At 39.2% G+C, this 14237-nt stretch overlaps 1 protein-coding gene across 1 annotated transcript; it reads right to left on the bottom strand.

The window, feature by feature from the left end:
* Positions 1 to 871: 871 nt before the first annotated feature.
* On the bottom strand, positions 872 to 11512 carry laptm4a (lysosomal protein transmembrane 4 alpha). The gene is made up of 7 exons (XM_020939960.2): positions 11295 to 11512; positions 9997 to 10117; positions 7732 to 7808; positions 5123 to 5245; positions 4449 to 4544; positions 3135 to 3233; positions 872 to 2331 (listed from the first exon to the last, which is right to left on the bottom strand). Exons 1-7 carry the CDS (start codon positions 11460 to 11462, stop codon positions 2257 to 2259), a joined length of 759 nt encoding a protein of 252 aa, XP_020795619.1. The 5' UTR covers positions 11463 to 11512; the 3' UTR covers positions 872 to 2256.
* Between the last annotated feature and the right edge of the window lie 2725 nt (positions 11513 to 14237).

Genomic DNA, 14237 nt, shown 5'->3' with positions numbered 1-14237 from the left:
ATTATATTACTTAAGGTGAGTAACGTAATCTGAATACTTTGGATTACTTGGTTTGCTGTAGAGAAGCAAAGATGAGGAAATCTTCACATAAGATGTTTTGTCTGATAAAAGAAAATAAAAAGCCCAGACTTGAACCAAATAAAAAAATATATTATTGATAGAAGACGAGGAGACATGGTCCGCACAGCAGGATTTAGTCCTGTTAAATCCTGTTTGAGACATGTTTGAGACATATTTTAGACCTGGTTTAGTCCTGGTTTAGATCTGGTTTAGACCTGGTTTTAGACCTGGTTTAGACCTGGTTTAGACCTGGTTTTAGACCTGGTTTAGACCTGGTTTTAGTCCTGGTTTAGTCCTGGTTTAGGCCTAGTTTAGACCTGGGTTTAGGGGGGGGGGAATAGAGCCCAAAACATGAAAACAGGAAAATACTTCTGTGTAATCCATTTATTTCAACCAAGTAACTGTAATCCAATTACCACTCACTTAAACAGTAACTGTAACCGAATAGTTACTCATAATTTGTACTCTGATACATGCCACCCGTTACTCCCCAACACTGCTTAATTAAGAGTAACTGTAAAAGAAGGGTAAACTGTTTGGAGGTGGCATCTGAGTTAGAATTTGAGTAACTAGGACAAACTAAATCAAATCTGGAGGAGCTGCAAGAAACACAAATGTTCAAATCATTTCAGATGGTCACATAAAGCTTTTGTCATCTGTAGATTTACTCACAGTGGGAAAAAGTAGTACAACTTTTACTTGAGTACTGTTACACTGTACAATTTATTACTCAGTAGGGCTAAAAGTAAACTATTCAGAGTACAATTTCTACTGTAACTCCCAATCAGTAGAAACAAGGCAACACAACACGGATGGATCATAACTTTTATTGAATCAAAATGTATTTCCACTAACAGAAATCTTTACAGGTTAAAGCAATGGCAGGGAGCATGCAGCGACAGGTGACAGTTCCGGCTCCTGTCTTCACTTTACCGCAGGACCCGACAGGAGCAACGCCTGCCTGTCTCTCTGCGGTCCTTCCCTCCTCTTCGCCCGAACTCAAAAATCTCACCGGGGCAGCCATTACGGTCAGCAAAGTGCGGCAAAAATGTGTTTGAAGTGAACTAAACTACAACAAGGCTAAATAAATAAGCATTCAAAGAGCCACGTGGGAGAGGCTTCATATTAAAGGCCAACAGAACAACACAAAGTTAACAAGAAGAGCTTAACGTGGATTGTCATAGGTATAACTTTTCATTTCATGTTGCACTAGAGATGCGGTGGTGCTGGACACATGGCAGAGAGAGAGCATGTTCAGATTACACAGACAAAAGCAAGAATATTTGTCAAAAAAATTTACACTTTAAGTTTTGAATTGCACAAGCTTCGAACAAGACATGAAATAAGGTGGAAATTTCCAAAAACGGTACCGCCAGAGGGTTACACTTAAAGGAGACATATTGTGCCAGATCGACTTTTTGGAGCTTTAAACTTGATAAGCCTCCACAATGTTCCTACCTGGAGAATATTCATACTTGTTTCTTTTTTTCAGGGTACTAACTGCTAACACGTAACGTACTTAAATCACCACGTTACCTTTCACAGTTTTGAAAATGCTATATTCATTTGGACAGAATCTTACTCTAAACTGCAAGGAGGCTTTGGATAGGGTCCAAGAGAGATCACTATATTACTCAAACATGCATGGATCACATCTGAAACCTCTTCAGGCATATCTGTGATGGTGGAACAACATGGTGGAAAACTCCCAAAAGTCGATTTGGCATAACACCTCCTCTTAAGTGCTTTTAGATCAATATTGTGATTTAAAAATGTCCAAAATGTAACATAATGATCCACGGGTTGGAGATTATAACTATAGAGCAGACAAAAGCACAATATCTTCTTTAATAGTGGGAGATACGTTTTTAAAAGCAAATTTGCAAATGTATCTTGGAAACTCACATTTTCTCTTTAGGTGATAATATACACTAACTCTTTTGCACATCTTACATTTTGGTCAAACTAAATCTGAAATTTCCCAACATTTCCAAAGCAGAAGTCCTCATACGAGTCGAATCTGAACATGTTTGACACAAAAGCTGGTAGACTCCTCCTCCTCCTCTTCCTCCTCTTCCTCCAGACACAGGACAGGTGGCACACGTGGGGAGGGGGGAGGGGTCTGTGAGGTTGCACAGGGCTCATGTGGGCGTGCGGTGGTAGGAATGGTGTTAGTGGTGATGGGGGGGGTACACGCTAAGCGGGCATGTACGGAGGGGGGGGCTCCTTCTCAGGCATCTTCACGGCCATCTCATAAGTGGGAAGAATGTACTGAGGACACAGAAGAGAGCAGTAACATGTTTTAATACACATGGTATTGTTCACACTGTCAGTCAAAGGTTTACACACTTTATTATGTAGCATAATAAACATTTAAAAGTCAACATAATACAAAATGAGTTAGAAAAAAACTAATTATTTATTTTTTTAAATTTAAAGTAAAAAAAAAAAGTCATGTCAGATTCTTCAAAGTAGTCACATTTGCTTTGTTGACAACTTCTGCAAAACCTTCTCTCAATGAGCTCATAGTCTCGGTCTCAGCATGGCCACGCCTCATGTGAAAGCAGAATTCCCTCCCTGAGCTGCAGAAGCTGCACTAGCACTGACTCAGGACTGGTGCAGGTGCTGGGGTTTAGGGTGTGACCATTCACATCATAGAGAAGACTTTTAGGTTTAAACCAACTGGATTTCAACATTGAAGCTGGTAAATGAAATGGGAAACAGATGGCTGTGAGGCTCCTGGCCATCATGTAAAATATTCAGAATATTCATAATTAAGAATAAATCATTCACAGCCCTCCCCGTGCCTCCATGAGGTCTTATTTTATGTAAATGCTGCTAACCCTGTAGTTTAGACTTCTACAAACATGTTCTGAAATACATGGGATTCTTGAATAAGTTTAGTCGTTCAGATTTTCGTCTTTTCTCAAAATAAAGTGTCCCTAAACAAATTGTATGTCACAACACTGAATACAGAAAATCAAGCAACAGCGAGCAAAACAAGACAAAATCCCACCACCTGCTGCTGGTTGTGTTTATTGCGGCCCATTCCCACGGGGTGTGCAGTACTGTACCTGGGGAGGGGTCTCAAAGGCCGGGTACACGGCGATCTCAGGCATGTTCCTGTTGTTGATGTATTTGTAGCAGTTCCACACACAGTTGATCAAGTAGGCCTGAACACACACACGTGGGGACATGAATGAAAGCATGGCAACATAAACATCTATGAGGAAATGGGAAAAAAAAAACAAAAAAAAACAAACAGATATCATTAAAGGTGCACTGCGGAACATTTCTAGTGGAGGGTACAACACCTACTTGTCTCCATGGAAATGTTATTTCTTTGGGTAGAATGTTCCACAGTAGGGTTGGGTGGTATTACAGTATCCCATGGTATCAAAAAGTAGCAACAGTATCAGTTTCATTACTGTCATTAAAAAAAATTTGCAGCACATAAAGACCTAATATAATATTATCATTTGTTGATACCTACATTTGTTTGCTCAGCACAAATTAATGTGTGCTTGTATTTTCAATTTAATGCATCACGATTTAAAACTAACAGTGTCTATAATGTTTTTTTTTAACTGTGTGGGGAGATGATGTTTGATTAGTTTTGTTCCATGTCATGTGTGACAAGCAAAGAAATACTAGTACTTCTGCAATTTGGCAGCATTTTGGTTTCAGGCCACATTTGCGTTACAGAAATTCAACTTTAACCACATGGCTCATTTGCATAGACTATGAAGTGCTGATAAAAACAGCTCTTTCCTTATGGCTGATGCGGTTCAGCTTCTGTCGGACTAAAGGACACGGCTCAGTGGAGTATGAGAGTTTTCTCTGTGACGTATACTCTGGTAAAATCCTGAGAAGGTTTAACAGTATCAAAATTTGGATATCGCCCAACGCTGTTCCACAGTATACATTAAACCTGTATCACAAGAGAGACAAGCAGGTTCCAGCACTACACTACATTACAAGTCAGGTCTGTAGAGAGATCAGCTCGCCCCTATTCACAGAAGGAATACATGTAGTTTTGAGAAATAGAAACACCTTTAATGAATAAACGCTAAACATTCAGAATATCACCAATGCACCTTGAACCTTGTCTGGGGGTGAGGCTCTGTCTGAAGCTCTGTTACTCATGTTAAGACTTAAATCTTTGTTTTACACAGGCTGACCATAAAGACTTCGCTGGAATTACAAGACGAAAGTGGATTTGTGCTGTTTAACACTACATACAATCTAGCTCGCATTAGCAAAGTGTTTTTCAGTTATTGACTTTCTGCATGTATATCTCTACCATAGACATACATGCAGCCCCCCAGCATGATGTCACTGCAAAATATCAATAGTATATGTGTGTAATGTGGTCATAGCCCACGCACCTTGAGGAGGATGAGGAAGGCGAAGAAGACGAGCACAAACATGAGCAGGCAGCTGGAGTCCATGGACAGGAGGTTGTCCTTGTATGGGAAGTCCGGCTGGAACACAACACATTATCACCACAGGAGCCAGGAAGAGTAGGTCACACAAAACTCTGAACTCTTCATCACTCTGAAACCTGTGGATAGATCGCCTGGGATCCAGAATACACACTTCTTCAACACTATATGATGTGTGTCTGGTCACGTCACTCTCCCAGGGTTCAAATGAGCGTGACTGAAGAGTGGATTAGCCAATCAGAGACACACAGCTCCATCCGTATCAAAACAAATACGGCTACTTTCTAGGCCAAAAGAACAGACAAAAATATCACAGGGGACTGAAAATTCCGCAGAATCAGTGAGCGACGCACTAAACTCTGTTCATCTGAGTCAAGAGATGGCTTATACGCTTCACTGAAATAAACAAATGTGATTTTGTGCCTGCCTCAAGACGCGACAGAGGGGGTGGTGACCAGACTGATCCCTCTGTAAAAAACACAGAGCAGTCTGAAGTTTGACAGGTAAATGGACAGGCTGTGTTCACTTAGAATCAGACTGAATACTTGTCAATTCAAATCTCTGTAATTACTGGGCCTATCCACATGAAACAAAAGCTGTAGTAGTAGTTTTCTGACCAGCTGGTCCAGGTAGTCCTTGATGCGGGGCAGGTAGGTGAGGGAGCTGATGGCCACCAGACAGCTGAGAGCAAAGTCAAAGAGCTGGTAACAGAAGAAGGGGATGAGCCAGCCGGCGCGGTGCTGCACACACAAACACACACACACACACACAAACACAGAAGAGAGTTAGTTAGACAGGACCACAAGGCTATCTGGAGGCACAGGTACTATGATCACATGGGAATTTGATCAAAAACAGGGTCAAAGATTCTATGTACCACTACTGCAATACAATTCAACTAAATATACTGGGAATGGTGATTTACGGTGGATGAATTCAACTCTCAAAAGTAATTATTTATCATGATGTATAATCAGTTAAAGGACACATGATGCATTCTTGTGATTTTCATTATCTTATCATTCCACTGTTTTCTGATGTTATGTTAGAATTGTTTCTTCGTCACAAACAGACCTGGAGTTGTGGTTTGTTCCTGTCTCAGTGAAAACACTGTTCCACCTTGTGATGTCATGTGGTCATACGGGAAGTGCTCCACAATTTTTTTTTTTAAACTCCGTAGACTTTCACTAGAATCATTTGGATGATTTCAGTCCTGGAATTGCCGATCTCTACTGAACTAAAGGTAAAAAGTAGCTGTTAACTTGAAAACTACCACTACATGACATCACAAGGTGGAAAAGAGCATTTTGACCTAATAATAAAAAGTTACTCAAATATGTGTGAATGAAACAAAACACAATTCAACCAATGATCTTAATGAGGAAATAACATTATAACATGGCTTAAAGCTCACAAAAATACATTTTGTGTAAAATAGGTCCTTTAAACCTACTTTTGGCCACCTTGGATAAGTGTTTTTTTCTAGCTCAAAATAATATCTGCATATAGAAAATATACTTTATAAATTTCACCTCCACTTCCAATGAGATATTTAGGCGTATAAGCCCCCTCTGCTGCCAGCAACGGGAATGAACAATCAGAAAGTGAGCCCCATGAATGCTGTGCTAATAGAAAACTAAATTTGACCCTAGAATGAGCCAGTAATGGTTTATGGGCCTATAGTCCTATATTAACCACAATGGACTCATGTGAGCTTTTAGTCCTGTTAGAATGTTGTTGTCCTCGTCAAAACCATATCTGGAGATGTGCTTTTTTTCATACATATTTAAATAACCCTTTATTATTAGTGTCTTTACATCTCAAAAGCTCTGTTCTGTCCTTGTGATGTCATCAAGTGGCAGTTTTACAGTTAATTTCTCATTTTTTAGCATCATATGTGTCCTGTCCTTCACTATTAGCTCATCTATAGGGGCATGTGGTGGTTTTATTCACTGTTCAGCTGCAGAGGGACCACTAGAGCTGGGGATGTTGCACATCTGAAGGTCACTGGTTTCAGCAACAATAAATTAAACACTTTGTCTTTAATATGGACTATTGATTGTAAGTAAACAGTCATTTTTAGTGAGAAGTTTCAGTACTTCAATTGTGCAATTCTGAACTCATCACCATCTCTCAGCACCCAAACCTGTGAAGACTCCCTCTAGTGGCCAGTCCTGTGAGTGAAGACAAACAGCATGAAAACTCTCCTCCATGGCCCTCTTTCAACTCTTTAAACACATCCTTACTACTGCAATGTGATTAGGCTGGACCTATGCACTACTGTAGTATACGAATAGACCCATATATCGCTATTTGCACTTTATAGTGATTTTAGCAAATGCTCATAGTTAGTGTGGTCCAACCAGAGGTCTAAGAATTCATACCAATTCATTGTATAGCTCTTTTCATACATTTGAACACTTGCATGCAAACTACATGTGACTACACTGCTCTTATCTAGTTTATAGTAAAACAAGGCTGTGGATGATATTGTACAAAATTCAAGTTAGATGACTCGAAATGACCAAAATCGCCCTGCAAGAATATGGGCAGAGCTTCACCCAACAGCTGTTGGGTTTTCTGGATTCTAAACAATCGATATTGGCCACGGACATAACAAAAACATGGGTCAGTCTGTATCGTGCAGTATGGTTAGGTCTATGATCATATACTACTGCAGTATGATAAAGCTGTATACAGTGTGGATGTATAGTACCAGCATGTCCTGTACTAGTGCAGTGTGAGGCCTGGTCTATTGGCAAACATACACTACCAGTCCTACACTCATTACCACTACTACTCATTCGTGTTTTTTTGGTTATATGTTTACTACATTCTACACTTGATGTACACAGAAAACATTAAATATACAAAGCAAGATATGGAATTATTTAGTAAAGTAAAAAACAAAAAAAACACATTTTATGAGCAAAGATTTGAGGATATGGTTATACAATATTTTTAAAATATATTTTGTGGAGTTATTTAACTTGTTTTTCCTTTGCTACACAATTCCATGCATCTTACTTCATATATTTCATGTCTTGTGTATGTATATCATTTGTACAAAGTAGTTAATAAGAGGCGAGTCCAAATATTTAATTGGTAGTGTACATATATCAATCAATCAAACTTTAGTTGTATAGCTCTTTTCATACATTTGAAATGTAGCACAAAGTGCCTGTTATATTTATATTTATTAGTAGATGCTTGCAGTGTGACTTACAGTGATGGCTCCGTACACCAGCATGGCACTGATGGTGAGCATGAGCAGAGAGATGGCAAACCCCACACAGGCGTTTTCTGAACACATGCACAGAGAGAGGGGGAGAGTGTTGAGAGAGTTAGGTTGAGGCTTACTTTTCTACAACAGAAATAAATAAATTTCATTCAGGGCAGATTAAACATTGTTTTTGTACATTTTGGATACATTTTCTGTTCCATCCTGTGTTTAGATACAATGGGGAGGGGGGGTATTATCATTTATGATGTTTTAGATTAGTAAGTCAGTGGGATAAATGTTATGTGAAATTTTCCATTGCATTTGCTAGATTTTGTTATTTATACAATAATAAAGGCAACAACCCAGGCTGCATCCCATTTCATAAAGGCCAAGTGAGTGCACCAGTAGACTTTGTTAGCATGGATACTTTGTTTCAGGACTTAGAAGGTCTTCCTGATCTGTTCATTTTATTTTTTATCTTTACCTGTATATTGCTTGGTTGTATTTTCTTTCTTTATTGTCTGCATATCCATGACTCATGTAAATTTATATCCCATATAAAAATAAGAAAAAGTAAATTTGTAAACTTCACTATTACTTAACATCAGTTTGATGCTTGCTATTTATAAAAGGTATTCATATTTAGCAATGCACATTACGATAAAACTGATATCTGGATGCACTAATGCCACAGTTAAAGTGGAACTAATGCTGCATTCATGTGATCATATGATCCTCAGGGCCAAAACCGTCTGCCCGAAGTCTGCTCCTGACGTCACCTGCTCAGTGGAGACAAAAGACAAAAATCAGCTCATTTGTCCATTTATCTAACACGTTTGAGCTCATTGACTAAAAGTGATTATATTTTTGAGTTAACTGTCAGTTGTCCAGATCATAAGAGCAACAGAGATCTGCACAAGAAAGACCTGACACTACAACTGTAAATTACCGATGCAACGCTAACACCCAAAAGTATAGAAATAATTTGTTTTGAGAAGGTAAACAACAAAAAATCTTACAGTTTAGCCCTACTGGACACCCACAGTGAGTGGGCTACACGATCGCAACGCAAACAAGATGGAACCCTGACCACATGAATGCAGCACCCAAACATCCAAAACCACATTTCAGATAGAGCTGCTCAACTCTAAACAGTACCTGGAGGACTAAAGGGGAGAGGGAGGGGGAGGAGAGGTGGGGTCCGGAGGACTAAAGGGGAGAGGGAGGGGGAGGAGGGGTGGGGTCCGGAGGACTAAAGGGGAGAGGGAGGGGTCTGGATATATGATATATTGGTCTAAGGCATTTACACTCAGATAATGTGCCGGCACACACAGGTAATGATACACACTATAAAAACAGTAAACACAATACTCAGAGAAATCATGTTAGTCCTTAACAGAGGACTATTATGCTATGTGAGAAATAGATATAGGACTATATACTGGTCATTGTTGGCCTAGAAAGTCTCATAATGTTTGATATTTTAAGTTATTTTTGTATTTATTAAATAAATGCCATCTTCAGTCAACAGCATTTGTTTCATTGTTCCTTCAGTATGTTGGTGTAGCACCCTGAGCCTGCAGCTGTCCCAGTGGACCACCCTCTTACACACACACACACAACTAAAGGAGTGGTGCCCATGTGGCTGCTGTGACCTTGCTCCTAGTCCCTCATTAGAAACAACAGGAAGCCACTGCTGATGTCACAGCACAGAAGAAAAGGACTAGAGTGCAGCACATGCGTCCTGTGGGTTCAGTGGACTTCCTCAAATTCAGTCACAGTCTAAAGTCAGTAGTTTTGTGTCAATCTAAAAATGTTTCAGTCTCTCAGGGGCACAGTAAAGAGACCACACACTCCTCATGAACTATTTCATCTGATATACTCATTTGAAAACATACAATTACACATCAGGAGGAGATCAAAAGAAATTGTGATTACATATACAACCCATTTTGAACACGATGATTCAGTGGACAGTCCAGCAACATTATAAGGAGACAGGAAACCTATTTACTACAGGATTAGCAGTTTGTACACACAGACAGGAACATTTAGAGTCAAACGCCAATTGAGAACAATCACATCGTAGTAAGAGTTTTTAAAAGCTCTCGCCCAATCCATCTCTGTCATTTGTTTCCTGAATGATCATAATGTCTACCACCAATTGAGCCACAGACGCCCACACTGGTCCTTCTGTGGCAGTTTGCTGTGTGCGGTACAGCCATGAGCAGACCCCACATGGCGCTGTGGTGGGCAGAGCACACTCACCAGACATGCGGTCTGAGGCAAAATAGTGGTCGATGACCTCGTACTGCAGGTCGATGGTGGGCACATTGCCAGGGTGGCTCACTGCAACGGTCAGCAGGATGTCCATCAACAGGTTCACCACCTGAAACACCAACAAGAACCATATGAGCAGCTGAGAGGGGCTGAGAGGGGCTGCTCAGAAAAACTCACAAGTACAGGGAGATTTTGATCTCCCGGTACTATAATATTTTCATGATATAAATCTTAACCAATCTTAATATTTTGAGGGGACCAACAAATGGTGAATATGCTACTTTTTCCTTTTAAAATGCTTTGGCTTTGGTTCTGTCACAATCCAAAGAATTCAGATGTAGATTTTACATCACTTATTATTTCTTCATGCTGTTTGCACTGAAACAGAGCAAATGATCATGGTTTATGTTGTTCCCTCTATATTTATTATAGCCAGTGCTGCCCCTAAACAATGAAAAACACCTAAACAATAATCTGAAAAGGAAAGAAAAAGAAAGAAAAAAGTCAATCTCAGTTCAGTGTGTGAAAGGTTCTGACTGTCCGCTTGTTACATAGTCAGATAAATGGATAAATAAAGTAAACAATGTTTAATAAAACATTATAGGATCTACGTTAGTCAGTGGATTGTTGTTGTTGTACATGTGACACCGGACACACTTCAGTTCCTGCTGGAGTAGCTGTGCTGCTGCTGCTGGGTTTGAAGGGGCTGTTTTGGTTTTTAGTGGAGGCCCTAAAACTTCTCATGTCCATAGAGATGTAGTTTTTCCTTGAATGTTCCACATAATGGCATTAGCAATCTCCACTGAAACAAGCAAACAACTATTTTTGGCATCAAGACATGTAACTGTTCTGTACTTCAATGAATAAAAGACATCGGGGTTTAAACTATGAACTGGAATATTCCAAGTTGAGCAATATTTGATGAGACAGACACTGTTAGGCAGTGCAGCTGGAATGGTGCAGGTCTAACACGCTGCTTATGGGCGTCAATGACTTCCACTTTATCAGCATGAGAAGTTTAGTCCAAAATAATGACTACACCTTTTCGAGAGACCAATGCTAACAGGCTAACGCTACATGGAGCACAGAATGACGCAAACGCCCGCTATTTTGCGAATAATAAAAACACTGCGAGTATGTTCTGCGTTGAAATGTGTCAAAGTGTGTATCAGACTGCATAAAAACCAAAGGAAGTCTACGAGAAGCTAACTACTCGTCAAGTTCAATCGTCAGCTAGCTCTGTTTTTAGCCACATTAGCCGCTAGCCGTGGGCTCCGTGTTCTTACCATGTACCATGTCCCCAGGATGATGGTGCCTGTCCGGACATGACAGCACCCGCAGCACCGGGTCGTGTACAGTCTGTCCCGAAACGGTTTGAGGTGATGCATGTCCTCTACAAACGGAGGGAGGAACATCAAGAGCTGAGGCCCGGACGGGTACAAGCCTCTGAGCATGCACAGCGAGCGGACACGACCCACACACAGCAGCGGTGTGAGCGACGCACGGCACGGAGCAGCCTGGGGGACGGAGCAGGAGGAGCCCTGAGCGCAGAGCAGGAGGAGCCCGGAGCAGAGCAGGAGGAGCCCGGAGCAGGACAGGAGCACCGGGGCTGATGGAGCAGAGGAACGTCCGCAATACTGACTACCCAATACCGTACTAGAAGACTACTGCTACTTATAGTGCAATTCTCTCATTTGGACTTAATTTGGTGGGAAAATTGTTGTAAATGTAAATTGTAATTTGCACCAATTAAGAAGTCATTTGTGAAGAAAAGTTGGAAAACATGATGAAATCAGAGGACGTATAGTATATATAAGATTGTATAGTCTATGGGAAGTAGATAGTTCTATTTCAGAGTTTGTATTGCTATAATTATTATTCATCACTCTATCGAAAAGTTAGACACACACAAGGGCCACATTTTCTAATACTTAACATTATTTCAACAAAGGAAAGGTGTTTAGTGATATTTTTATTAGTTATAACAGTTTATGTGTACGTAAGAGGTGTTTTGGTGGCAAGAGACAGATTTCCCTATTAATTCCCTATTAATAGTACTTTATTATGAAATAGCCAACAAATTATTTACAAATCTTCCATGTAATATTTTCTAAGTGTACATCATGGCTACTAGATAACAGTTAGTGCGATGTCATAATTTCCAACCAGAAAATACATTTTGAAACTGAATTGTCTTTAAATACATTTTGAATTCAAATCTTAAATATAAGGATTTTAACTGTGTTTTAGATTAGGTTAAGACTATGGTGACACACATGATTTTATTTGAATAATTCAATCTCATTCAAATTGGGGAGTTTAATGTCACTTCCTGTATTTAATCTTTAAGCATTCATGTTTCACCAGTGTAGTCTCTTTTATGAGTTTACAATGAGCAACAACGTCTAATTTAGTCATGCCAACAAAGCCCAGTTTATTTTACACAATGGGGGACCACCACTGTACTACAAGCCTACTGCAGTACTTCAACTAATTCAGTACTGCAAGACTTCTGCAATATTACTAGTGCTGCTAATAATACTGCACTGTGAAATGCTGCCACACCACACTGGATGGAAACACCACCAACAATATTATCCACTTTGCTATATTTATTTGTCATGTTGTTAGGGTTGGGCAATGTGACAGAAATTAAGTGTTTTTATATTAATCGATCACAATTTTCTATTATAGCATGTTTTTATTCATTTAATGGTTTTCAATATGAATTCTCAAACATAAAGAATACATTTACAAAACATTTTAACCAGTGCCATTAAACCAGGGGTCTCCAAACTTTTTCCTCTGGTGAGCTCCTTAGTAGAACAGAAATGCAGAGAGGTCTTCATGTTTAGCCATGACAAGTCTTAGATGGGTACAGTTATAGATATAAAAAGCTGAGATGCCATCTGAAACCCAGCAATACCAAACTATTACTATTACCAGTGTTTGGAAGTAACAGATTACATGTACCAGAGTTATATAATCAGAGTACAAATTATGAGTAACTGTATTCTGTTACAGTTAATGTTTAAGTGAGTGGTAATTAGATTACAGTTACTTGGTTGAAATAAATGGATTACACAGCGGTATTTTTCCTGTTTTCACCTTTTGGGCTATATCCCTTTTCTTTTCTTTTTTTTCGGTAATTCCACTCATTGACGGACACTAAACCTGGTCTAAACCAGGTCTAAAACCAGGTCTAAAACCAGGTCCAAACCTGGTCTAAACCAGGACTAAAACCAGGTCTAAACTAGGCCTAAACCAGGACTAAAACCAGGTCTAAACTATGTCTCAAACAGGATTTAACAGGACTAAATCATGCTGTGCCGACCTTGTCTCCTCCTCTTCTATCAATACTATTTTTAATTTGGTTAAGTAAAGTCTGGGCTTTTTATTTCATCTTATGTGAAGATTTCCTCGTCTTTGCTGCTCTACAGCAAATCAAGTAATCCAAAGTATTCAGATTACGTTACTCACTTTAAGTAATTTAATGGATTACGTTACAAACTACATTTTGGGTTATGTAATCTGTAATCTGTAGGGGAATACATTTTAAAAGTAACCTTCCCAACACTGATTATTACTATTACTATTACTATTACTATTACTATTATTAGTACTATAATATTCAGTATCATACAGTATTAAACTGTTTCTTGTGAGTAACATTACAGAAATCTGTTAACATAGAATAGAAATAGAGCCTAATGGTGATTTGGAGTCCTGGTTAACATATCATGAGACAAATGTGTTTAACTCGTTGGAAGTCCAGTAGGCAACTTTTTTTTTTTTTTTTTTTTTTTAGACAACAGTGCCCTCTGTGGGTGTGTTTTGGTGTTGACACTTGTAGAGAAGATATCACCGGTGGACTGATTATGCTTATTAGTCTTTAGGTTTATTAGTTCTTAGATTTCATAATAGAGAATATACATAAGGCCTGTCTGGATTACACATTTTGAAGTACAATATATTTTTGAAGAAAATATAGACAATAAACGATAATACTGACACTAAGTTATGCCACTAACACAAGAGCAGATTTATCCCTAAAAACGATTGTAAATGTACAATAATGTTCCAAAAACACAAACTGCAATAAATAAAACGCAGAATGAATCACTTTACTAGTTAGTTTGTATCTATAACGAGTCATCGAAGTGATTTGTTCATAGCGAGGCTGGCGCCACCTAGTGCCTCCTCAATCCTCCACAGCTCAAATCTGATCA

Source organism: Boleophthalmus pectinirostris, unplaced genomic scaffold, assembly GCF_026225935.1.
Source record: "Boleophthalmus pectinirostris isolate CB_2022bp ecotype Guang Dong unplaced genomic scaffold, ASM2622593v1 HiC_scaffold_13, whole genome shotgun sequence".
Taxonomy (NCBI): domain Eukaryota; kingdom Metazoa; phylum Chordata; class Actinopteri; order Gobiiformes; family Gobiidae; genus Boleophthalmus; species Boleophthalmus pectinirostris.
The sequence above is the reverse complement of the archived record's forward strand: the minus strand, read 5'-3'. Positions and strand labels throughout refer to the sequence as shown.

What these genes read in the sequence shown, in the direction of transcription:
- laptm4a (XM_020939960.2), bottom strand. Translation starts at nt 11,462, where the DNA reads ATGCTCAGAGGCTTGTACCCGTCCGGGCCTCAGCTCTTGATGTTCCTC. An exon ending in TGGTGTACGGAGCCATCACT is followed by an intron (nt 5,246 to 7,731) that starts GTAAGTCACACT and finishes TTGTGTGTGCAG; the next exon opens with CACCGCGCCGGCTGGCTCAT. An exon ending in CCTTCCTCATCCTCCTCAAG is followed by an intron (nt 3,234 to 4,448) that starts GTGCGTGGGCTA and finishes GTGTGTGTTCAG; the next exon opens with GCCTACTTGATCAACTGTGT.